The sequence below is a fragment of the Rhopalosiphum padi genome, chromosome 1, assembly GCF_020882245.1.
Source record: "Rhopalosiphum padi isolate XX-2018 chromosome 1, ASM2088224v1, whole genome shotgun sequence".
Classification (NCBI taxonomy): Eukaryota; Metazoa; Arthropoda; class Insecta; order Hemiptera; family Aphididae; genus Rhopalosiphum; species Rhopalosiphum padi.
The window spans coordinates 40,690,778-40,715,494 of NC_083597.1; the positions used below are offsets into that span (position 1 = coordinate 40,690,778).

At 28.2% G+C, this 24,717-nt stretch overlaps 2 protein-coding genes across 2 annotated transcripts; one reads left to right on the top strand and one right to left on the bottom strand.

Moving 5' to 3' along the window:
• Window positions 1-12,964: 12,964 nt before the first annotated feature.
• Window positions 12,965-15,293, bottom strand: LOC132930070 (rRNA methyltransferase 3, mitochondrial). The gene is made up of 4 exons (XM_060995737.1): window positions 14,744-15,293; window positions 14,232-14,494; window positions 14,008-14,160; window positions 12,965-13,521 (listed from the first exon to the last, which is right to left on the bottom strand). The coding sequence occupies exons 1-4, from the start codon at window positions 14,974-14,976 to the stop codon at window positions 13,040-13,042; spliced, it is 1,131 nt and encodes a 376-aa protein (XP_060851720.1). The 5' UTR covers window positions 14,977-15,293; the 3' UTR covers window positions 12,965-13,039.
• Window positions 15,294-15,493: 200 nt separating this feature from the next.
• LOC132930064 (protein SPT2 homolog) lies at window positions 15,494-22,790 on the top strand. The gene is made up of 7 exons (XM_060995723.1): window positions 15,494-15,698; window positions 15,762-15,891; window positions 16,583-16,862; window positions 17,869-18,023; window positions 19,034-20,739; window positions 20,810-20,895; window positions 21,124-22,790. Exons 2-7 carry the CDS (start codon window positions 15,835-15,837, stop codon window positions 21,189-21,191), a joined length of 2,352 nt encoding a protein of 783 aa, XP_060851706.1. The 5' UTR covers window positions 15,494-15,698; window positions 15,762-15,834; the 3' UTR covers window positions 21,192-22,790.
• The last annotated feature ends 1,927 nt before the right edge of the window (window positions 22,791-24,717 follow it).

Sequence of the window (24,717 nt, forward strand, 5' to 3'; positions counted from 1 at the left end):
TACCGATAATGTAGTAAAAATCGGATAAGCTAACATTTAAAATATATTAAATAATATTATAGACTATAGTATGATAAACTCATTAAATATTACCTCGATTCGTAAATTTAAATATAAAATTTAATTTACGAGTATATAACATAATATGTAACCCTCCCCACATTTTTTCACCATTTTCTGATTATCGTTTCATTTTCATATATATTAAAATATACAATAATGTTTTCATATTAAATAATTGTTTAATAAACTATTGTTAATTTATTGTGATATAATATAATTAATGTAACATATTAGTATATATTATTTTAACTTATAAGAAATCCATAAAAAAAAAAATTAATCAACGAATTTTGAAATTTTTTGTGAAGTTATTAAGATAAAATAGGCATTTTATTGATAAAATTGTTGTCAAATAGAACTAACACTTAATAGCACTTAAGAAATAAAATTAACTAAAAAAAATAATTTTTCAAAACATTTTTCTTATTTATAATTACTGCATATAATCATCATTAACGGACTATAAAAGTATAAAACATAAAAACAATTTTATTCTGAATTAGATACTATAAATTGCGATCACTGGAACATCCATACACGATTATAAATATTATAGATAGGTTGTTCAATAAATAGTTGTTTATTATTATGTATTAATGTATACGAGTAGTATATGCGATGTACCTAAAATATAATATAATTTCACAAAAAGCAATGAATTAAAAAAGAGCAAAAAATATAAAATCGATTGAACCAGGTACAGTTTTTTTCCGCAAACATATATAACAATATGTATTATAAAAATGTTTTCTGCGTGAGGGGATTGCAGCAGACGCGCTTGGCGTTCATCCGGAGAACTACGCGTTTTGAGTCATCGCCGAGGGGGATGATATGGCGCGTTTGCGATTCGCGAATAAAATTACGACACCGCCGTAAAAACGATATATATTATTATTATGCCGTTGGACACGCTTGTGGGGGTATGACGTGGGGTAGAGGGTGTGCGCGCGGATTTATCAAAACGATAGCGCGGCTCGAGACTAATAACAACAATAATATATGCATAAGAAATAGCGAGGGGAGAAAAAAAACGATTAAACGAATTCGACAAAACGAAGAGAGAAAAAAATTATATTCGTTTAAATCATACGACCGAATTATATTCTAGAGAGGCGAGAGCACTCAATGCGCGTTAACGACACCCGCTACACAAATTCCTTATCCCCTTACAAGAATTTTTTTCATTTTGTCGAGGGGGTTGTAGTAAAAATATGTCGTAAATGTATTACATATATTGCAGTCAGTTATTTGTACTATTGTTTTCCTGGATTATTTTTTATTTCGTCCAAAAATGGTCATTCCGATGTTCTCAAAATAAGACAGAGCTGGTGCACAATAGGAGAAATAAACACTATAGTACCTAATTAGTTGTACATAACAGACTATTTGTAAAATTAGTAGTATGCCTATTGTCTAGTAAAAGCACTAAAAACTAAAAAGTAATGCAGATATTTATCTTTCTCCGCTAACTTACGTAGTATTATCAGAAACCAAATCTGTTATAGGCGTTATAGTGGCAATATAATCTAAGCTTAATTAATCTGTTAAGTTTATTTCGATTTTAAATCACAGTCAAACGTAAAAAAAAAGTTTTTATATAAAAAATATAAGTTAATCATATTTTGTTTATCAAATTCTCAATATCGTTATTATGATATCTACTAAATTATATTGTAGACGGACAATGATCACCTATACGATGATTTTAGGAGCTAAAGTGAAATATAATACATGGGATCCTGTTACACGATGATCACAAATTTCATAACTTCGAGTCTACACAAATATTAGACCGACGAAAAATTAAGCAAAAATATCTAATTTCCATATTTTTCGTAATCATGGTATACTATTAAGAATAGTAAGAATTTTCATTGAGCTTAAATGACGTCTCATGTAAAATAATTTACATTCAGTATAACGCACTGATTTTGAATTAAATATACGATTATTGAAACAAATCCATAAATACTAGGTGATTAAAATACATGTAAGACAATATAACACATTTTAAAACATTAATTTGAAGAATCATATTTCTTAAGAATTGTCCTCATTGTCCTTCGTTGTCTTGCTCGTGGAGAGTTGAAGTTATGAAATTCGTGATCATACTGTAACAGGATCCCATCTGTAAATCACTACATTTGCCATGTAGGCCGTGGATGGTCAGGCGCGGGGTGTCTAGTTCTGTTTAACTTCGTAGATACAATAAAAATGATAAATTTCGATAATCGGACATCTTGTAATAACCATTTTTTGATTTGTACACCATGATCATTTTGTACGGTGGAAATAAAATGGTAATATTAATGGTAATAATTTATGACAGGTATTTTGTACGCTAAAATTTTAACTTAGAACCATATTTTATCGGTTATCTACGGTCAAAATGGCAAAACGGCCTACACAGCTAAGGTGGTAATTTATACATGGGACCCTGTTACACGATGATCACGGATTTCATAACTTTAATCATACACACAATAAAGAAAATATTTCTTTAGAAAACGATTAATATAGGAATATAGACGTATTTAAATAATTACCTCAAACAATATTTAATCATCGACAACATTCGTACATTTATGAAGTTAATAATCGTATATTTAATTTAAAATCAAAGATAATATGTAAATTATTCTCTATATTGGACGTCATCGATGTATTTTTGATGGTTTTTGATATATGCCGATGAAAAAGATGAAATTCCTAAAGAATTGTGTTTTAAGACATATTTTTCTCATTGTCTTGTTCGTCAAGTCTTGTTGGTTATGAAATTCGCGGGCATCAAGTAACAGAATCCCATACATTAAATCGGCACTTTGTCGTTTATACTCATCAGATGAAAACTGGTTGCGGTTGCACATGTATCGGAGCGCTAGTGTCCAACATCGCGAAACCAACTGTTGAATATGACATTATTCATCGTTAGGTGTATTAACACAACACATTTTTATGTTATTCTGCGTTGTTGTATAAATTCTATGTAAATATGACAATATTTAAAATTCGAAAAATAATGTGTATACTGAATGAGTTTATAGAATGATAATAGGTATTATGAAAAATAAATATATAAAAGATCAAAACATGGCATTTTTTTTAACACTATGTCTCCAACCCACTGGTTCGATTATTTCGACGGCTCAATATGCATCATGTTCGGAAACTTGGCTAAAAACGTGGTATGTTGTTAAAATCTACAATTATTTTGGCGTTATACGAATCTCGTTGATATCATGGAAAATAACGTAATATGTGTGTCTTATTCCATGAATTATGGATATAATATATGAATTTTATTGGTATCCAAGTCAAACAAAAGTACAGAGTAAGTAAGTTATTATTTAATCTGTGAAATTTAACAGCACTATGGACCCTGATACTATAGTCCCTCGTGATCTACGTGGATAAAGTGATGATCTAATACATGGGATCCTGTTACACGGTGATCACAAATTTCATATTTTCAAGAGTATTAAGACTATTAAGAATGTATTAAGAATGAGCAAAATATTTCTTTAGAAATATGATTTTTAGACTTTTTCATCCTTTTGTAAACATATTATATAACTTCAAAAATACATTGTCATTCAGCTAAGATTATGTAGCATATTAGAGAATAATTTACATTCTCTGATTACTACAAATACGATTATTGAAACAACTTTATAAATATTCGAAGTCTGATCAAATTTTATTTGTAATAATTTATTATTTTAAAGAATCGTGTAAAGAAAAATTGTTTTTATTTTGTGTCTCGTGTTGGCTTGAAGTTATGAAATTCGTGAGCATCGTGTAACAGGGTCCCATCCATACATCACCACCTTTTCAATGTAGACCAAGGACACTCCGACGGTGCAACACATCAATGTACAGTGAAAACGATTCATTTCAGAAACACTAATCAGAACACAGCAGACGCGAACAAGCAAAGCGCTATCATGCTAAGGGTGCAAGCATATATGCACATACACAACAGCTGTACGAACAGAATTACCGGGTTATTTAACAATCCGTACGTCTGATAAGTAATACTACAGAAACTAGAAGCTCCAACTTAAAAGGAAAAACCACGGCCAACCCCATAACATAACTAACGATGGAGGTATAGAAGAAACCGTTCTGAGGGTAAGTACAAATGAGAGCCACTGATACGAGTGTTGTGTTTACTAGTCTGGACGAATGTACCATAGATGGACGATATAAATACCAGTGACATTTAGTTGCAAAAAACACATACTTACAACATCTCTCAAACCTTCAACAGTTCAACAACCACACTCGAAGAATTAAGAGATCCAGACGATCCAGAGACTGATGTAGACACTTGTAACTACGAGGCGGCTATTTTCCAGCATACACCCAGACGACCTTATTAGCCGGAAACGGCATAGACTCTAGAAATTAAATGGTAATAATAATGGTAATAATTTATGACAGGTATTTTGTTCGCTGAAATTTTAACTTAGAACCATATTTTATCGGATATCTACGGTCAAAATGGCAAAAGTGGTGATTTAATGTATAGGCGAGCCTGTTACGTGATGCTAAGAATTTCATAATTTTAATTTTACATGAGATTTTACGTGAGTATTGAGCAAAACAATAATTATAAAAAAATATTTATAAGTAATACAAGTGTATAGAAATTTTCATCAGTTTAGTAAACATAATATCTAATTATATCTCCAGGATTACATTGTCGTTGAACTCTAATGACGTCCCGTAGTCACCGAACTACATTCAGTGAAAATTAAAAAAAGGAAAATTATTGAAACAATTTTATGAATGTTTGAAATATATAGCTGATCAAATTTTATTTGGGGTGATTATTTTAATAAATCTATAATAATTTATCAAACTTATACAATAGTTGTATACAATAAATTCATAAATAATTCTATAGTTCATTATTTCAGATATAACAAACACATTTCTATTTAAACAAATTGAACTATGTTCAGATCATTGTTTATTCTTTATCTAAAATTAAATATTAAATATGTTATTTTGGTACTGACCGTAATAATGTGCTTCGATCGTTTTTTGTTCCATTATTTCAATAATCGTATATTATTTACAAAATTAAACTGGGTTTTGCTTGAATGCAATTTGAACATTCAACTATGGTACGTTATATTCGTTTTAACAATTCAATAATCATATGTTATTGAGGGTAATTTGTTCAATAAAAATGTCTATTGAATTTAGAATTACATATAAAAAAAACATTTTTTTGCTCATTATCTGCCTAATGCTCATATAGACTTGAAATTATGAAACTCTTAAGTATAATGTTAAACGTTTCTATATTTTAAGTCGACACTTTTACCTTTTTTGTCGTATATAAAGTCCGCAGTTAACAAATCAAACGTTACACAGTTTAATGTATCTGATTATAGAAGTATTTAATATATCATTAATATTTTATCGACGAAGCTAACAGAACTGTAGACAGGAGTCTACGGCGTACACAGCAAAGGTGGTAATTTATATATGGGACCCTGTTACACGATGATCACGGATTTCATAACTTTAACCCTACACGAGCAACACAATAAAGAAAATATTTCTTTAGAAAACGATTAATATAGGAATATAGGCGTATTTAAATAATTACATCAAACAAAATTTAATCATCGACAACATTCGTACATTTATGAAGTTAATAATCGTATATTTAATTTAAAATCAAAGATAATATGTAAATTATTCTCTATATTGGACGTCATCGATTTTTGATGGTTTTTGATATATGCCGATGAAAAAGATGAAATTCCTAAAGAATTTTGTTTTAAGACATATTTTTCTCATTATCTTCTTCGTCAAGTCTTGTTGGTTATGAAATTCGCGGGCATCAACTAACAGGATCCCATACATTAAATCGGCACTTTGTCGTTTATACTCATCAGATGAAAACTGGTTGCGGTTGCACATGTATCGGAGCGCTAGTGTCCAACATCGCGAAACCAACTGTTGAATATGACATTATTCATCGTTAGGTGTATTAACACAACACATTTTTATGTTATTCTGCGTTGTTGTATAAATTCTATGTAAATATGACAATATTTAAAATTCGAAAAATAATGTGTATACTGAATGAGTTTATAGAATGATATTAGGTATTATGAAAAATAAATATATAAAAGATCAAAGCATGGCATTATTTTTAACACTATGTCTCCAACCCACTGGTTCGATTATTTCGACGGCTCAATATGCATCATGTTCGGAAACTTGGCTAAAAACGTGGTATGTTGTTAAAATCTACAATTTTTTTGGCGTTATACGAATCTCGTTAATATCATGGAAAATAACGTAATATGTGTGTCTTATTCCATGAATTATGGATATAATATATGAATTTTATTGGTATCCAAGTCAAACAAAAGTACAGAGTAAGTAAGTTATTATTTAATCTGTGAAATTTAACAGCACTATGGACCCTGAGACTATAGTCCCTCGTGATCTACGTGGATAAAGTGATGATCTAATACATGGGATCCTGTTACACGGTGATCACGAATTTCATATTTTCAAGAGTATTAAGAGTAGAATGAGCAAAATATTTCTGTAAGAATCGTGTAAAGAAAAATTGTTTTTATTTTGTGTCTCGTGTTGGCTTGAAGTTATGAAATTCGTGAGCACCGTGTAACAGGGTCCCATCCATACATCACCACCTTTTCAATGTAGACCAAGGACACTCTGACGGTGCAACACAACAACGTACGGTGAAAACGGTTCATTTCAGAACCACTAATCAAGACAATCAGAACACAGCAGACGCGAACAAGCAAAGCGCTTTCATGCTAAGGGTGCAGGCATATATGCACATACACAACAGCTGTACGAACAGAATTACCGGGTTATTTAACAATCCGTACGCCTGATAAGTAATACTACAGAAACTAGAAGCTCCAACTTAAAAGGGAAAACCATGGCCAACCCCATAACATAAATAACGATGGAGATATAGAAGAAACCGTTCTGAGGGTAAGCACAAATGAGAGCCACGAGTGTTGTGTTTACTAGTCTGGACGAATGTACCATAGATGGACGATATAAATACCAGTGACATTTAGTTGCAAAAAACACACACTTACAACATCTCTCAAACCTTCAACAGTTCAACAACTACACTCGAAGAATTAAGAGATCCAGACGATCCAGACGATCCAGAGACCGATGTAGACACTTGTAACTACGAGGCGGCTATTTTCCAGCATACACCCAGACGACCTTATTAGCCGGAAACGGCATAGACTCCTTGGGTACTATACAAGACCATCCATTTCTAAGGCTAAAGGGCTCGGAAAACTAAACTACCACGACCACCGGAACGGAACAACTCACAAGTGCGAGGCAGCAGTGATTTACATCAATGAGCTCGCTCTCAACCGACCAGAGGCTCTGGTTCGCTCGGTCAGTCGACCCGTATTGTTGGACAACGAGTAGCGCGGATGACGCACTCCGAATGACCCTCGGCATCAGGGCCTCAGCCTGCATAACGGTATCATATACGATGGTCGTTCCACGACTACCATTCACGCCGCTAATGCGATGTAGAAACCACGTATCGACACCGGTGGTGAAAACGTCAACAGTCAAACCGTCGACTTAACACGAAAAAGGTCTTTTTCAGGGCTAATATCTGAAATCACCGGACCACTTATTTGAGTACTGTCGTATCGAGCACAGCTCACCATACAGTAGCCGCTTTCATAAGTCACGAAGATATGGTGATTTGCTCCGTCAAATCATACATGTAAACAATAAAACAATTCCCTATCGTGGTGATAGGAATTAGGACTACGCTTACGCCTAGAGTCTAGACGTAACCAAGCACCATTGCCCGCGTTGGCTCGCTTATTTAAGCCCGGTGACTTAAATGAGAGTGGATGCTTTACTTTACCACTACCACGTTATACCCAAATCGTTCTAATATTTTGATTAAGAAAATTCAGACGGTCCACCAAATACCGGCACACCGTCTCACTATGTAATGTAATTTGCAAGATCACGCGTTGTAAGAAAAATGGCCACTTATTTTCATTATATGTAGATAATAAGCCATAGAAATATTTCTGAATCTATTGTGTATAAATTTAATAAATAATAATAATATATTTTTTTAAATAGTTCTTTTGTCATTATCTGCCTAATAGTCATTGAAAAACTATGAAATTCTTAAACATAGTATTACAGGATTCTGTGTTAAATTATCACTTTTGCGCTATTTGCCGTACAAAGTGCTTATCGTCTGAGGTAAATTAAATAACAATCAATACAAACCTAACAATGATACAAAATATCCGATTATCGAAATATAACATTATTGTTAAATCTACGGAGCTATATAAACATCACAGCGGGCGGGAGTCCTTGGTCTACGCGGTTAAAGTGATGAATTAACACATGGGATCCTGTTACATGATGATCAAGAATTTCATAACTTCAAGCCTATACAAGCAAGAGGAAAATATTTGTTTAGATTATATTGAATATACATGCGTATTTTTAATAATTAATCTAAACAATATTTGATCAGTCGTGTACTTCAATCATTTTTTTAATTGTTTTTATAATCATAAATTTAATTCAAACTCAGATTATGTAAATTAATCTATGAGATATTATTTCAGCTCAATGACAATGTATTTTTGAAGGTATAAATAAATTATAAATATATAATAGACAAATTTTGACGAAAAAGATGAAAATTCCTAAAGAATCATTTTTCTAAAGAAATATTTTTGCATTGTCTACCTAATATTAATAATATTTAATAATAATATTCTTGTAGGCTTGAAGTTATGAAATTTGTGACCATCGTGTACCAGGATCTCATGTGTTATTACACCATTTATTGCATATTTACTGTAGGCGTATTTCCGGACCCTAGTACAGTTCAGCGCGGTAGACGGGGCTAAACCGAATTTACAAATCCTACACCAGTTCAGCGTTCCGCGCTGAATCGTAGTAGGATTTGTAATGAATATAATTTGCAAGGGCGGATACAAGGGGGGGGGGCAATGAGAGGCAATTGCCCCCACCCGGTTCACAAAAAAGTATCATTTATTTATTTATTCCATTTGTAATTTTTTTTTTTTGCCCGTCCAAATGTATGCTCTTATATTCTTCTGTAGTATTACTATTATTTAATAGTACTGCAGTTTTTACTATAACACTAGTCACCGATGTAACCATGTTACAAGAAAGACTCACTGGATCGGCGATCATTCATTGCCACCGAGATCAACAAGTTTACATAGACCAAATAATCAATATTTTTTCAAAAAATAAAAGGATAAAGGATTTTATAATTTAAAATATTTTATTCATAATATTATTATCTATAATCCTACTAATTTGTTAAATATTATAAAAAATATGGTAATTTTTTTAGTACTTTTGAATTTTAGATAAATACCTATTATTTTAACATTTTATTAACCTATACCTAAGGTTTACTATTTTTTTTAAAATTAATTATATTAATATACATTAAAATGATGTCTATTACATTTATTGTTCCTTATCCAGAAAATCAACGAAGTTTTTTTTTGAAATAGATGATGACCTTTTTTTAGTTGATAACTATAACAGATTGCCCCCCTCCCGTTTAGGATCACTGTATCCGCCATTGAATTAATTTTATAAAATGTTATAATACAATAATTAAAGTATCCATCAAACAATTAAAAGTTATTAATAACACGTATCATTTTATATAAAATATATTAATACCTATATAAGTATAAAATATAAAATAAAGTATTTCAAAAAGAAATATTGGTAAAATTAAATATAAATGGATAATAATTGTTCATGAATCGTATACTAGTATACTTGACACTTGTCCTTACTAAATTATAATAACATAATAAAATATTAATGTAAAAATGTATCCTAAATGTGTGATTGAACACAATCGTGGGATACGGTTAATTTGGTTTTAACTTTTAATTCAGACAATATTAATATTGAAAATCGCTTGGAAATAGGACCATGATTAAAATTAATAGCGAATAATAGAAAGATATATGTATAGACGAAACGTGTGTACATTTTAATTTTTAAATCACCCATTCCGAAAAATTATGAACAGATCTCATGTACGATGTACATATTGACTCTTAAGGTGAAATCTGTAAGAACCTATAAGGGAACACTATAGCTTCTTTTTAGCTTTGAATCTGTAATATTGTGTTTTGTAATTTATGAATACAATCAAGACGGATATAATATAATATAAGAATTTATGGCTGTCGGCTTATTATTTTTTATCCATTAAAACTATTAAAAATTGTAAATTTTTTCGAGATTCCGGCTATTTTAATTTGCCATAGATGATTGTTGGTATGGACATTATAATATTTATATATTATATTAATTTAATAAATCAAATGTACTTGTACAGAATCAAGTATTTTAATTTACATTATCTGATTTTTTATTTCAGTGTTTATTGCATTTCAATATTGTACCTAACCATATAAACTAGTAAGTACACTAGTACACAATTTTATGAAATATGACTATAGGTATCAAAATGCCTATTACCTATTCAAAAAGAGCTCATTAACAATATAGTTTTACTATTAATTATTTAAATAATTTGATTGTACATACCTTTTGAGTTTCAGTAGGTAGCATTTCTGATCATATGGACATTTCGATATTGACGTTTGTGTCTTCTCCATTTATTCATATTAACGTTTTTCATGGGAAAAACAGGTAAATTGCGTTATAATTTATATGAGCTACAAACAGTACCTACGTTTGTACAAAGACATTGTCTTTTTATACATAGTAGTTGAATAACCAACAATAATTTATTATTATTATTAATGTATTTTATTATTACATAAATTAATTATTGCTTTGTATACTTGAATATTTCGTATTACTGCAATTTCATATTATCATCCAATAAATTTATTTTTATTATGTTAGTCTTATTTTACTCGTTAGATAGAGCCACCGGTATACTCTTATTTTCGTATTTAATCCGTCATCATAAATATTATTTTATTATGTATTTATGTGTATGTAAAAATTGTTTGTGCTAATCTACTTTACATACCATTTACCATTCCATTTTCCAACGATATGATTCGTTATTGGTTTATCTATATGATAAAAAAGTGCTTGTACACTGTACCCAAATATGTGGAGATGCAGGAGATGTATGAAGGTAAACTATGTAGGCACGGCGCCAAGGTGGGGCTCTAGCCCCCCCAGAAATCAGTTTCATGTTTTGAAATTTGTAAAATAGGAAAAAAAATTTTATTTATTTATTATTACCTTTATTGAGTAGTAATATTACTAGTCACTAGATGAAAATAAACAAACAAAAAGGTATCCCAAATCATTGCATTAAAGTTGAGTCAAACAAATTTATCTGTTCATTACTAAACATAATTACTTTAATTTATATTTATGAATTGTAAGTAAAAAAAAATATAAACATTTATTCACAAGACACAAATGTATGCATTATTAAAGTAATAAAGAAATTATCATTTTTGTATATCATTATCAATATAGTTATTGAAGGTCTGTGATTAAACATTTTTAACTATTCAAAAGTTTGTACACATTATCTGTTTAGAGCAGTGTTTGGTTCTCAACCGGTGTGGCGGTTTGTATAATAAATTGCTATATTATGTTATATGATCCGAAAATATTTATATTTTATTTAAATAACCTTATTGATTGTTGTAAAAAAATATTTGCCCCACCCCTGGAAAAAAATTCTAGTGCCTTGCTTGGGTAAATTTAAGTATGTAACTATGCAGTAATATTTTTTCTTACATTTATATATATATTATTAAAATATATTTAATTCAACCATTTTAACCCAAAGGCAAATGCTAATCTCAATGCTATAAAATATACATAAATATCGCGACGAATAAATTCAGTCCTGTAATGCCTACTCCGTATTTTAAATTGTTTGTAGTGGGAGGTCAGGGAGGTGAACTGGAAAACTTAGGTTTCGATATTTCGAATAAAATTAATTATTCAACTAGTAGTAATTTATATTTTATATAACATGTGTAGTACAACCTACCACATAATATATTATGTATAATCCCTATAACTGATATAGACATATAATTGTTTTCGTTATCAGAGTTTATGATAAATGGTCTTCAGTCTTCACTTTATAATATTTAAGATGTAATATTGTAATAATAACATTAATAAAAATGTACATTTTTTACGAGTATGTATAAAAGAATAAAAGATGTATATTTATTGATCGTATTATAGGTTTTTAATATAAATTATTGTATTAGTTTGTTAAGTTTATTACCTATATTATAGTATAACATACACTATTTTTAAGTGTGTTATTGCCCATCATCATTTGATAAAATATATTTTATACCTTAGACACAATATTTAGTATCAATAATATCTAGTATCTTAAATGTAGATTGTACATACTTTTTCTCAAGTATCTGGCCCATTGCTAATTATTTTAGAATACTCATTGTAAATATTAACTATTCTCTTATAGCCTACGGGCCTGTATAAGACAAGCTAGTTATCGAGAATAAATGCTAAGCCAAATTAAATTTTGTTAGTTAATGTATTAAATTTATTTGTTCCAACTCATTTTAATAAGTTATGGGTTATTAAAAGTTTTAAAGCTCTATGAGCCAATACTTATCATATCTGGCACTATTATATTATAACATGAATATATCTAGTAGTCACTGAAAGGCAATACTGTGTAGTTAATAAGTTTTACTTACATAATTAACCATGGTTAAAAAAAATATTAATTAACACTTATTTTACAGGTTCAGTCGTTCAGGTTCAGGTATTTGAAAAAATATTAATTGTGTAATCGTTTAACTTAGTTATTAATAGACTATACAAATTTAAAACATTTATAATATTTTATTCTCATAAAAAATTATTTTATACAATATATAAATTCTACAACTATATAACTTTAATATGCTTGTTCAATTTTATCGATTTCATCTTCACTTCTTACTAAATTTAACATTTGTTTTTTGGCTTCAAAACATAATATACCTACAGCTGTTGCAGAGTTTAAGCTTTCTATTCCATTTTCAAGTGGAATGTTTATGCGGATACCTTTTCGTAATTTGGCAAACTCATATCCTTCATCACTCAACCCGTGTGTCTCACCTCCAATAATGAGTATCAAAGGAGTGGTTTTACAGTAATCTACTTCATAGTAAGGGACTATTGGTAATTCAATTGGAGCTGTTTTTCTAAAAACATTTACATTTGTATCTTCATCAATATTTGAATAATTAACATTGTTTGCAAAGTTGTTATCCGCCAAACAGACTTGACCTTTGATATTTTCCAAATTGCTCCAGCTGACATCCGATATAATTTTCATTCTGAAATGTGCACCACAACCAGCTCTCAATACTTTGTCTCCCCACAAATCAGTACAGCCTAAATAACAAGATGATGTTTATTTTTAAATGATAATTAAAAATATAAAATGTGACCTTATAAATATTGAGTACCAATAATTGTTGTCTCAGTCTTTTACATAATGTGGAACATAGTTAAACACATTGAATTCAAATATAACACCTGTTTTTTATGATAATATTAATAAATCTACTATACTCTGTTCAAAATGAGATCGTGACTCAGCGGCCAACTTGTGCACATGGGTGTGGCTTGCTTAACTATACAGCAGGCGTACAGATAGTTGACTTGGTGGGGTTGACAAATGGGTGTTATCTGACCCCCGTTCAACAAAAACTGGTCGCCGCCAAGTCACGATCTCATTTTGAATAGAGTATTCATTCATTGTACTGATGTACCATGTACACAAAGTGGGTAGTTTTTTTTATGCAGCACTTGTGAAAAAGAGACAAAAAATAACGGTAACAATCCACTTATAAAATAATTTTTGAATTTATTATTTACCTTTCATTAAAATAATTTGTGATGCTCCAACAGCTGTTACAGTTCTTAACACAGCACCTAAATTGCCAGGTTCACGGATATTATCACAGATTACAGTAATTGGAAATGACTGTTTTCGAGCTCTATGATCAATAATTGGAAATTCAAAGATACCTAAACATTTAAAAACTTAATTATTAAAGTTTCAATATAGTTAAAACATTATACGCTTATTCTAGTCGTACCCATTATTCCTTGGGAAGTCTCAGTCTCTGAAAATAATTGAATCATTTTATAAGGAGTCTTATAAAATATTGTATTTGTGACTGGGAGATCTCGTAGCTCTTCAGGTAAACATAAGTTTTCTAATACTCTCTTCTGACTGAAAAATATTTGTTTTGGCTTCACACCAGCATTTAATGCATCTTGTATCAGACGTTTGCCTTCTAAAAGTATGCTGCTATTTTGATGACGTTTTTTTTTGTTTTTAACGCTAATCATGGCTTGACTGAAACAAAAAATTAATTTTAAAAGTTATTCAACAGTTCAACTATAATGAATACAAAGAAAATCTTTCTTTGTGAATTTAGAAATGACACATTTTATGCAGCAGTACTAAATATTAAATTTAGGTGAATTAGGAGTTAAGACTTAATAGTATTGAGATTTTAAGTTTTAAAAATATGTGCCATATGCATCAAGTTTTTAATAATTATTATAATATGGAGTAGCTAGTACTAACAAATTTGATACCAACCTCAGTAAGGGACTAGTTTCTTTAAGTATGAAATATGAAGGAAATCCGCTGTCATCTTTTTCAACAACTGACAATACTCCGCTGCGTGAATGCGGTTTAATGCTGTTTAATAGATCATCGTTTGATTGTTTTTTATCTGAACCCTTTGTATCCAACACATATGTACGTGCGATGACGTTGTTGCACAATATTCGTCGGAAATTAACCGAAAAACTACTACCGATTGCTTTCATTTTCAATAAATTCGTAGTAGGATTCAAATAATCTCTTGATATGTTTTATTAGCTAATAAGAGTTTGGTATAGAATTTGCAGACGCTTACTTACATTTACCATCGATTATAAATACTACTAATAATAATATATAATTAATGATATTATGTATGTTTTGAATAAAATAAATAAACAAATTAGCAATAACAACGGTCTGCAGCGGTGACAGCGATTGGTAAAATCACTAAATCAGTAAACAATAAATATTAAAATATGAAAAATCAAAATTTATCGGAAATCTGTCCAACTCTGTATACATTTTTGAAATTTTATATCATAACCTGTAAAAACGTGTGGAAGCATACCGGAGTTGATTAATGATAATAGTTATCAGCACAACAAAATAAATAACAATATTGTGCACATCTATTCTTGGGGCAGCTGTTGCTATTACAGCTGTTTTAATGTTTACATTATACATATTAGCATGACATGTGGCGTATACGAGATAAGACGTATCAGTGTATCACGACTAGTAAAATTTTATGTGGTGGTGACTTGTGAGGTGATAACTTCAAACAAGCTTTCTACAACCTTAATGGTTTAATTTTAATATCAGTCGACTCAGTCGACGTCGTACCATTTGTGATTCATGTTCTAGTCTTAAATAATAATAATAGTAATAAATTAGATTCTTTTCAATACAACAATAATAATTTTATTCATTTCACCGACTTTTTTTGGTTTGAAATTTTATTTAAACAGCCGCTAATTTATCATCGATTATATTCAATATGATTTTTCAGTATTTTGATATTTCATTCTAGTAAAAGGAATTTTGACTATATGTAATTTCACCACCATTCACTTGTTGCAATAATGGATTTTCACACTTTACTCTACCAGGCGCAAAAAAACAACACAAGAGACAAAGAAGTAAGTGATTCAAAAACTAATAATTATGGTTAAATAATTTTTTTTATTTATAAATTACAAGCTATTACAATTAAACAACCTGTTAACTTGTTGTTTAAATTAAAAAATTATTGCACATCCGTGTAGATTTATAGTAGCACAAGACAATATAACATAACATTATGCCTCCGTGGATATATTCCTTTATAACTCTTAGCTACCATATTGAACAAGATTTACGTCCATAAATATGATTTGAGGAGCTCAACTAGTCAACTTGATCACTCATCCTTTAATTAAACATAAATTACTAAATAGTAACTTCCTAAGCCTATTATAAATTATAATCATGGTTAAATATGGTGTAGTATCCGGTGTAGTGTGTAAACTAGTGAAATCCAACCTTTATTATTTTTTATCTATTCCAGTTGAAAAATATAATACTATTGAAGTACACATATTTCCTTTCTACTGTTTTTACTTATAAATACCACTTTATTACAAAGTTAAGATAAATTTAAACCAAAAATCAAATAAATCATTATAATATTGTACATATTTCAATCTATTGTTAGTAAGATTATATAGTATTTAATTTGATTTTCAATTGAAAGAAGGCAGACTAAATTATTATAATAATACTAGAAGAAACTAAAATTTACATTATAAACATAGCTACTTCATAATAATACCAATATTTCATTTTGTTTAGGTTAAATATTTCAAAGCATCATTGGATCCACCAAAAAAAGAAACAAAAGAAAGTAGGCAATTGTCTGATAGTATAAAGAGGTTTTTAGCAAAAAAAGATGAAGAAGATAGACTCAAACAAATAGAAGAACAGAAGAAAAAAGATGAATTGATATTGTTGCGTAGTCAAGATAGAAAATCATTCAAAAGAGTTCAGTCTATGTTAAACCGAACAAAGTCAGCAAATAAATCAGTTATCGAAGATGCTAAAGATGATGTTAATACATCTGTTACCATGGCTGGTTAGTACATCAACTACTTACTATATAACTATTGTTGTAAAATAATATATTTTTTTTAAAGTGCTTTTATTTAAAATATAATATGTATATAACATACATATTTTTTGTATTGATAGTAATAATTAAAATAATAATATAAAAACAGTAACAACTTTGAGCTATCGTTTTCCGTGTATTGTATATATATTTTCACTGTCTTGTCACACTTAAATCTTAAAATTTTTAATTTATTTGATAAATATTTTTTACAATCTGCTTGATAATTTAAGTTTTTTTTGAACAAGTAAATTTTTTATAAAATATTATATAAAATACTCATTAAAGTTAATACAAATTACATCTGAATTACAATTCTATCAAATAAAATATTATGCTCTACCTAGAATAAAAGTACATTCGGCAGTGTAAAAAATATGTCAAAACATTTTAGAATAATTTAGTGTACATGCCTTCATTACCATTTTCAGCCAGTAGTGGGTTCGGCAATATTCAAATTTCAGTTTCTGGTTTGCTCTTATTCTAAATAAAGAATAGAATATAACAAATGTATCTTATATGCTATATAGTATTAATAACTGTAATGAATATTAATATTTTAATACATCTTTACTAACATAATTTAACACTATTCTATACTAATTCATTGATTTAAATTATTTTTGTATATTATAAATTTATATGTATAGTAAATAAATTTGTGTAAAGGTTGAACTCACATTAATCATAAGAAGTCTTTTTTTAAATTATTATCAAATGTTTGGATATATATAATGTATATATTAGACTTGTCTTAACTCGTTGACTTTAATATTATTATTGTTTTTTATAATATTTAAAAATTATTGAAAATTAACTGAGTTTAGATTGATAAATTAAAGTATTTGGAATGAATATTAGATATCTTTGAAGATTGTTGGTTTGATTTGTATTAAATATTATTAGATTTTTAGTATTCTATATTAGATATTTATATTTAATTAATGGTTCATTAATTGATTAATTATAGGATTTAATCAACCAGACGAAGATGACTATGGATATGTTTCTAAAGATGCCATGGCCATCTATAACAATATTATGAACAAATATGTAAATACTCCAGCTGATACAAGAAATGTAAAAACTGCTAATCACAGAAGTCACGACATTTCTGGTACTAAAGTATGTAATTTGTCTTAAGATAAAAATATAATAAAATCAATAGGGAACAAAGATTAAAAAACATAACAATATTTTGTATTATTATAGAATTTATTGATTATTTTAATATTGTTGTATTAATTGTATTTTATTAATTTGGAATTTACCCAGAATTCCATTTTTAAAATAAGTAATAACTATTATTATAGTTTAATTGGTTTTTCATTTTTATCTAATACAATAAAACCTCACTATCTCAAAGTTTCTACATGTCAAATTTTTTTTTCAGTTCTGATTATTCAGCATTGGACTTTTGTATAAATTTAATGGTATATCAAATTTTTTTGCAAATTGAAATTATTACCCGGTGGTAAACAAATGTTATACAGTTAATAATTTGAAATAAGTAAAATAGTTTTTTATCGCAATTTTGTACTTGGCAATTTTTAATTTATCATTTATTCATAAGTATATAATAACTTAATAATAAGTATTAAAATAAAATACAAGGTTAATCATATTGGAGCATATCATAATACTTAAATTTATCCTATAAATCAGGGGTTGTGAAACTTTTATTGGTCACAATCTACTATAATATATTTCACCTTTGAGGATCAACTTCCATAGACAATTTTTTTATTGTTGAATAACTATAATTACTAAGAAACATACTTGCATAAAGTGTATATAAACATACAACAAGTGTTATAAACTAATTAATAATTACTAAAATAAATTCTAACATGATTGACTTGACTTTGAAATTGTCCACGATCGACCGTTTGGCAGCCCTTGATATAAATTATCAAATTTAGCATTACCGTGCCATTATAAATTTATAGTTATAAGTTTTATAATTAGAGATTTTATATAATTAAATTGTTCAATAATTATAAATGCATATAATTTTAATTTGTATTTGTTCCACTATTAAAGTATATTTTTAAAATCATATTCAGAACATGAACCATTTTAAATTATTTTTTTATAGTTTGTTAAGAAATAATGATTAATTAATGTTTTTTTAGGATCGTGTTAGAGCAGCATTGTTGAAAGAAGAAGAAGATCAATTACTGCCACATAAAAGAAAAAGAAAACCTAAGGACGTAGAGAATGGTGAAGATTATCAAGAAAGTGTTGAACCACAGCAAAAAAAATCCAAATCCGATAGTAATACAGAGAAAATTAAAAAACGACCAGCACAACCTCCGCCATTAAATTTTCAAGAATTACTTAAAATTGCTGAAAAAAAACAATTTGAACCTATAATTATTGAAAAACCTAAAAAAGAAGAACCTTTACCTATGATGACTAAGAAAGAAAGACAAAAATATTTAGAAGAAAAGAGAATTGAAGAAATAAGACAAGCTCGGCGACAAGGCAAGTGCTTACCTATTACTGATAAGCCCAAAGAAATTAAACCAACTGAAAGAATTCAAAAATCCTCTGCCTCTTCTTCTAAAGTTGATTTGCAAGCAGAAGATAAACTGAAAAAGAATGCTTCTGTTTGGTCTAAAGATTTAAAAATCAGTAAAGAGCTAAATAATAATAGTAAAAATGATAAATATGTACCTAGGCCATTAAATAATTCTGAAAGTTCACGAATGAACTCGAATGGGAATAGAACCACATCTAAAAGTTCATTAGAACAAAATATGTTGAACGAAAAGAGGTATAGTTCTAACGATGAACGTTATTCACCAAAACCAAGATCAATCAATGATCAATATATACCCAAAACTAAAAATTCTATTGAAAATAATTTTTCACCAAAACCTAGAGGTATCCCAAACAATGATAGATATGTATCTCAATCTAGAAGTTCATCATCTGACAAGTATTCACCAAAACCCAAGAGTTCAATGGTATCTGATAAATATGTTTCAAAACCAACCGCTGTTGAAAGATATGTGCCTAAATCTAGAAGTCCGCCATCTGAGAAGTATTCTCAAAAACCCAAAAGTGTAATGCCTTCGAATAAATATATATCAAAGTCAACTCCTACTGAAAAATATGTGCCTAAATCGAGAAGCCCACCATCTGATAAATATTCTCCAAAACCTAAAAGTTTAATACCTTCTGATAAAAATTCCTCAAAACCAACACTAACTGAAAGATATGTGCCTAAACCAAAATTCTCAGCAGATGAGAAATATTCATCGAAAGTTAAAAGTACTGTACAACCAGAAAGATATGTGCCCAACAAGGTAAAAAGCTCATCTTCCACAGAACAGTATATACCTAGTGCAGTTAAGAATTCAACTGAAAAATATAGTCCTAGACCAATGTCATCTCAAAGCGTGAAATCAAAACCTACCAGTTCAAATGATAGATATGTCCCAATGCCAGTAGATAAATCTAAAAAGTTACCAGCCGGTAATAATATTAAACCTAGACAACCACCACCTAAGGAAATGGCATCCAAACAATTTCCTCCCAGAGATATGAAACCTAAGCAGTTTCCACCCAGAGACATGGCGCCTAAACAGTTTCCACCCAGAGACATGGTGCCTAAGCAATTCCCACCTAGAGATATGGTCCCTAAACAATTTCCACCTCCTGATATGAGAAGGCGAGATGATCGGCATATGCCGATGCGCAACAAACGTCAAGTTATTGAATCAGATTCGGACGAGTATGATTCTGAATTGGATGATTTTATTGACGATGGACCTGAAGATGATGCCGATTACTCCAAAGTTATTTCAGAAATTTTCAAATATGACAAATCAAAGTAAAATTATTTATCTAATAAGTAGGTTTTTAAGTATATTGTAATTAATACTTTTTTTTTACATTTTTAGATATAGAGGAATGGATGAAGATGATGAATGCATGGAATCTGATTACCGTACTCTTCAAAAAGAAGAGTATAAAAGTACTAGAGCTGGTAAGGCATATTTTACGTTTTTAATAAAATCTATACATATGTCTTTATTAAACCTTTACAAAAATAACCATATTTTTTTTTACTTTGTGATCATATAAATGTAGAAATCCTGCTGATATAAATTACAATTAATTACAATTTAAAATTATCTTAAAATAATCTAATTAGCTGTATAATTAATATAATATATTTTGATTTCTTTCAAAAATTTTGTATTTTTTCTTTTAGGGCTTTTGGAAGATTTGGCAGATATCCGAAGAGAAAAACAAATGATGAAAAGAAGAAAAAAACTCTAATTTTGGAATCATTTGTAATTTTGATATATATATTTTTGTTACCTTAATTTGTATAATCTTGTTTTTTTAAGGTTTACTAACCTTTACAAAGACATATTTGTGGTATAATTATGTATATAGTGTATCTTGTTATTCATTCAAATCATTTTGCTTATGCTACAACAAAATTACTTACAAAAAATTTACTTATTAGCCAATATTTGGTATTTTGCTTTTCTTAGTAATACTTGGTATTAAATTTAAACTTAATTTGCTTTTTGTATATTTTACACACATTTCTTATTGTCTCATTTTTATATACTCAAAATGCTCATCATTTTCTTTTGATTTTGTAAAATTATTATTTTATTTAGACCCAATACCCTTTAAATATAATATTGTTTTATTTATCTTTTTATGATTATCATTATTTTTTCCAATATTTGAGTAATACTTAATTATATTATTGTTTGATAATTTGAGATTATGAGTACTATCGTAATCAACTAATAAATAATAATGAATTATTTTATACTATGCATATTAATTAATTTTTGAATATTTGCATGATTTCTAATTTTGGTTATTTTTTCACTCTGAAAACGTAATAATAATATAATTATTTTAATTTTAAATATTGCAATAAAATAATATTTGGATTTGAGGGGTTGCATTATAGCCAAAAATATTCAAGTCTAAAAAGATTTCAGTCAAATCATGGTTAGTTAATAATTTGTTTGGAAATTAAATTGTGTCGTTTAATTAATTTAAGTTTAAAAGACTTCAGAAAATATCCATAATATGTTAAGTGTCAATCAATAGGGATGTTAATAATCAGTTAATTTAATTATTGTTTTTAAAAACTGTTTTAATCATTGACTATGTTGGTAAATAAAGTATTATTTTAATTTTTAGATATATATAATATATATATATTATGTAATAACTAATAAGTAATAATGAACAGCATGATGTCATAATATATTTAGGTTATATACTTCAAATTGTTTATGTATTTTTGTATATATAAATTATTTACAATTTAACTGTCCTTAATTTATTAACTTTACTTAATTTTCAGTTCTTACAGATTTTAGTAATGCATATATTAATGGTAAATTTTTCAACTTATATGCTTTTGTTTTTCTTCTTCGTATTATACATAACTCATTGTTATAGTTAGTTTGGATAATATATTTTTGTAAATTTATAGGCTGACATTTTGTTGAATTTTTTTAGTAGGGGGATTGGGACAAGCATTATCCAAAGTCAAGTGTAAACTGTACCTTGATACCTATTTACATGGTTTATATAAGTAAAATTCGATTGAGGCGAGGCTAAGCTCCATTGATGTCTGCCTAAACTTGTAATATAAAATGACCGAATTTTTTTTTATTAAGTGATGTGTAAAATGAATATTATGAATAATTGTTAAAAGCATGTGGGTTAATAATTAGTGTTTAAGTAAATGATTATTAATTAATATTGTAAATATAAAAAAAAGTTTGTGATTGAATTAGGAAATATTAAATTGTTATTATTTTTATTATATTGTATATAGGTAATAATGTAATATTAAGTATTTGTTTCTGTTTTTAAATAAAAATATATTATACCATATTATGTGCGTAAAAATAAATTAAGATTCCATCCAAGTATTTTATGTAAATACTAGAAACCTACACAAATAGTTTGATAAACGTATGTTTGGTTAATGCTTTGAACCGACGGTTTCAAAATAATTGGAATGCTAAAAAAATTAGAATTAGATGAATGAATAAAATATGACAAAGAATCAAATAAAATAAGCAAATTATTATAACAAATATACAGTGCTTGGTAGGAATCCGTTTCATTTTTAAGAACTTATCGGGAACGTAGTTCCTTTTTCATGTTTAGGAGCGTATTGAAATTTCGTTCACTTTTTTGAGGAACATGAACGATTTTTTTCGTTTAATTCTTCGTCCATTTATTTTTAAATAAAAGTAATTAAATCAACAAAAATGTATGGCTTCTTTTGAAATTTACTATCTAATATAAAGAGGTATAAAAATAAACCAGTATACGATATTATTGATGATGTTTACAAGAGTTAAAACTATTACTAAATAACAATATGTTATGTTTAAAATTGGCACGATATAAATTATAATACTAATAATTAATATTATTAATAATAAACTAATCGATCATAAATGAAAATAATCAACTCTAACCATTTTCTGATTTTTAATACAGGAACACTAGGAAATTATTTAACTATACACTACATCAGTCATCAGTATATATTTGACCACTTCAGGATGATCGATCATAGGTGGATCACTTTCCACTTAGGATAGTCTTAATATCTAACCCTTACTATTTTATATACATGCTGTTTTTTTGAAATGTTTGGAATACCAATCCGTACAATCGCTAAATTTGTGTTTTTTAAACATTAATCTTATCTGAGTGGTTATAATTATTGTATAAGATTTTTCTTCAAAGAGTTTAATTGGATATAAGAATCCACAAAGTTAAATAACTCGATAATTACACGTTCAAATTTCGATTTGAATACATCAAAATGATAAAAAAAATCATTTAATTAACAATTGAGGGAAAAATTCTAAATTAAAAGTATATTTTAAAAACAAGATCATTAAACAAGCTTACCTAAAAATTCAAAAATCAGAATTATATATTATTAAATGAATAAATGGGTGTAAAGGGGGAGGGGTTGAGAATGCTACTTAGAAAATCATCGTATGTATGTAATATAAATAATACAACTGTGTCATGTTATTTTTTCAGGTCCAATACATATTTTATTTTGGCTATGGTTAATTCCAGTTTTGCAAGTGGTATGGATTAAATATGTGTGGGTTTTTGTATTTAGAATTTTTATGAGTTTTTTTACAAATGTAGAGGATTTGGGTTAATCCAAGTGTAAAGCTTTATTTAACTATATCTACATAGAATATCTATGGTCACTGTCAAACGTACTATTTCTATATAAATTTCAACATTTATGTAAATGAAAAAAAGTTTAAAATACATACAACTTTTTATTATTATGTAACGAAATAATTACGAAAGTATAAAAAATAAAAAAATAAAGTTATATAGTTAAATACAAAACATAATATCTACTAATTTCACCTCCTACAGCTTAAAAAATATCGGATTTTGGTGTATTACTTCCCAAAAAATGAACAGTGGCGTTGCTAGATTGCCTATCCAAGACGCCGTGTAACTATAAAATTGTTTTTAAAAATTATCATTTCATAATAAATAATAATAATAATGAATTATAAAATATCTGAAAAATGGATATACGACTGTGGTGTACTTCAAAAATTACAATAACCCATAGAACGGCAGCGGTGATGCTAAATATTGCTCATTTTCAATAGTATTTACTATTTATACCGTCTACCTATATTGTTATATGAATTATTGAAATCAAAATAAAAACTATTACCATGCATTAGTGCATTACCAATATTGTCATGATAATAAATAAATATACATTAGCTGAAAATACTACTAATGTACTAAATAA

Excerpts from the sequence above, each read along its gene's own strand:
- LOC132930070 (XM_060995737.1), bottom strand. The coding sequence starts at position 14,976 with ATGAAAGCAATCGGTAGTAGTTTTTCGGTTAATTTCCGACGAATATTG. Across the intron at positions 14,495-14,743 it reads GAAACTAGTCCCTTACTGAG|TCAAGCCATGATTAGCGTTA; the intron begins GTTGGTATCAAA and ends TTTTTGTTTCAG. Across the intron at positions 14,161-14,231 it reads GACTTCCCAAGGAATAATGG|GTATCTTTGAATTTCCAATT; the intron begins GTACGACTAGAA and ends TTAAATGTTTAG.
- LOC132930064 (XM_060995723.1), top strand. The coding sequence starts at position 15,835 with ATGGATTTTCACACTTTACTCTACCAGGCGCAAAAAAACAACACAAGA. Across the intron at positions 16,863-17,868 it reads TACATCTGTTACCATGGCTG|GATTTAATCAACCAGACGAA; the intron begins GTTAGTACATCA and ends GATTAATTATAG. Across the intron at positions 18,024-19,033 it reads ACGACATTTCTGGTACTAAA|GATCGTGTTAGAGCAGCATT; the intron begins GTATGTAATTTG and ends ATGTTTTTTTAG.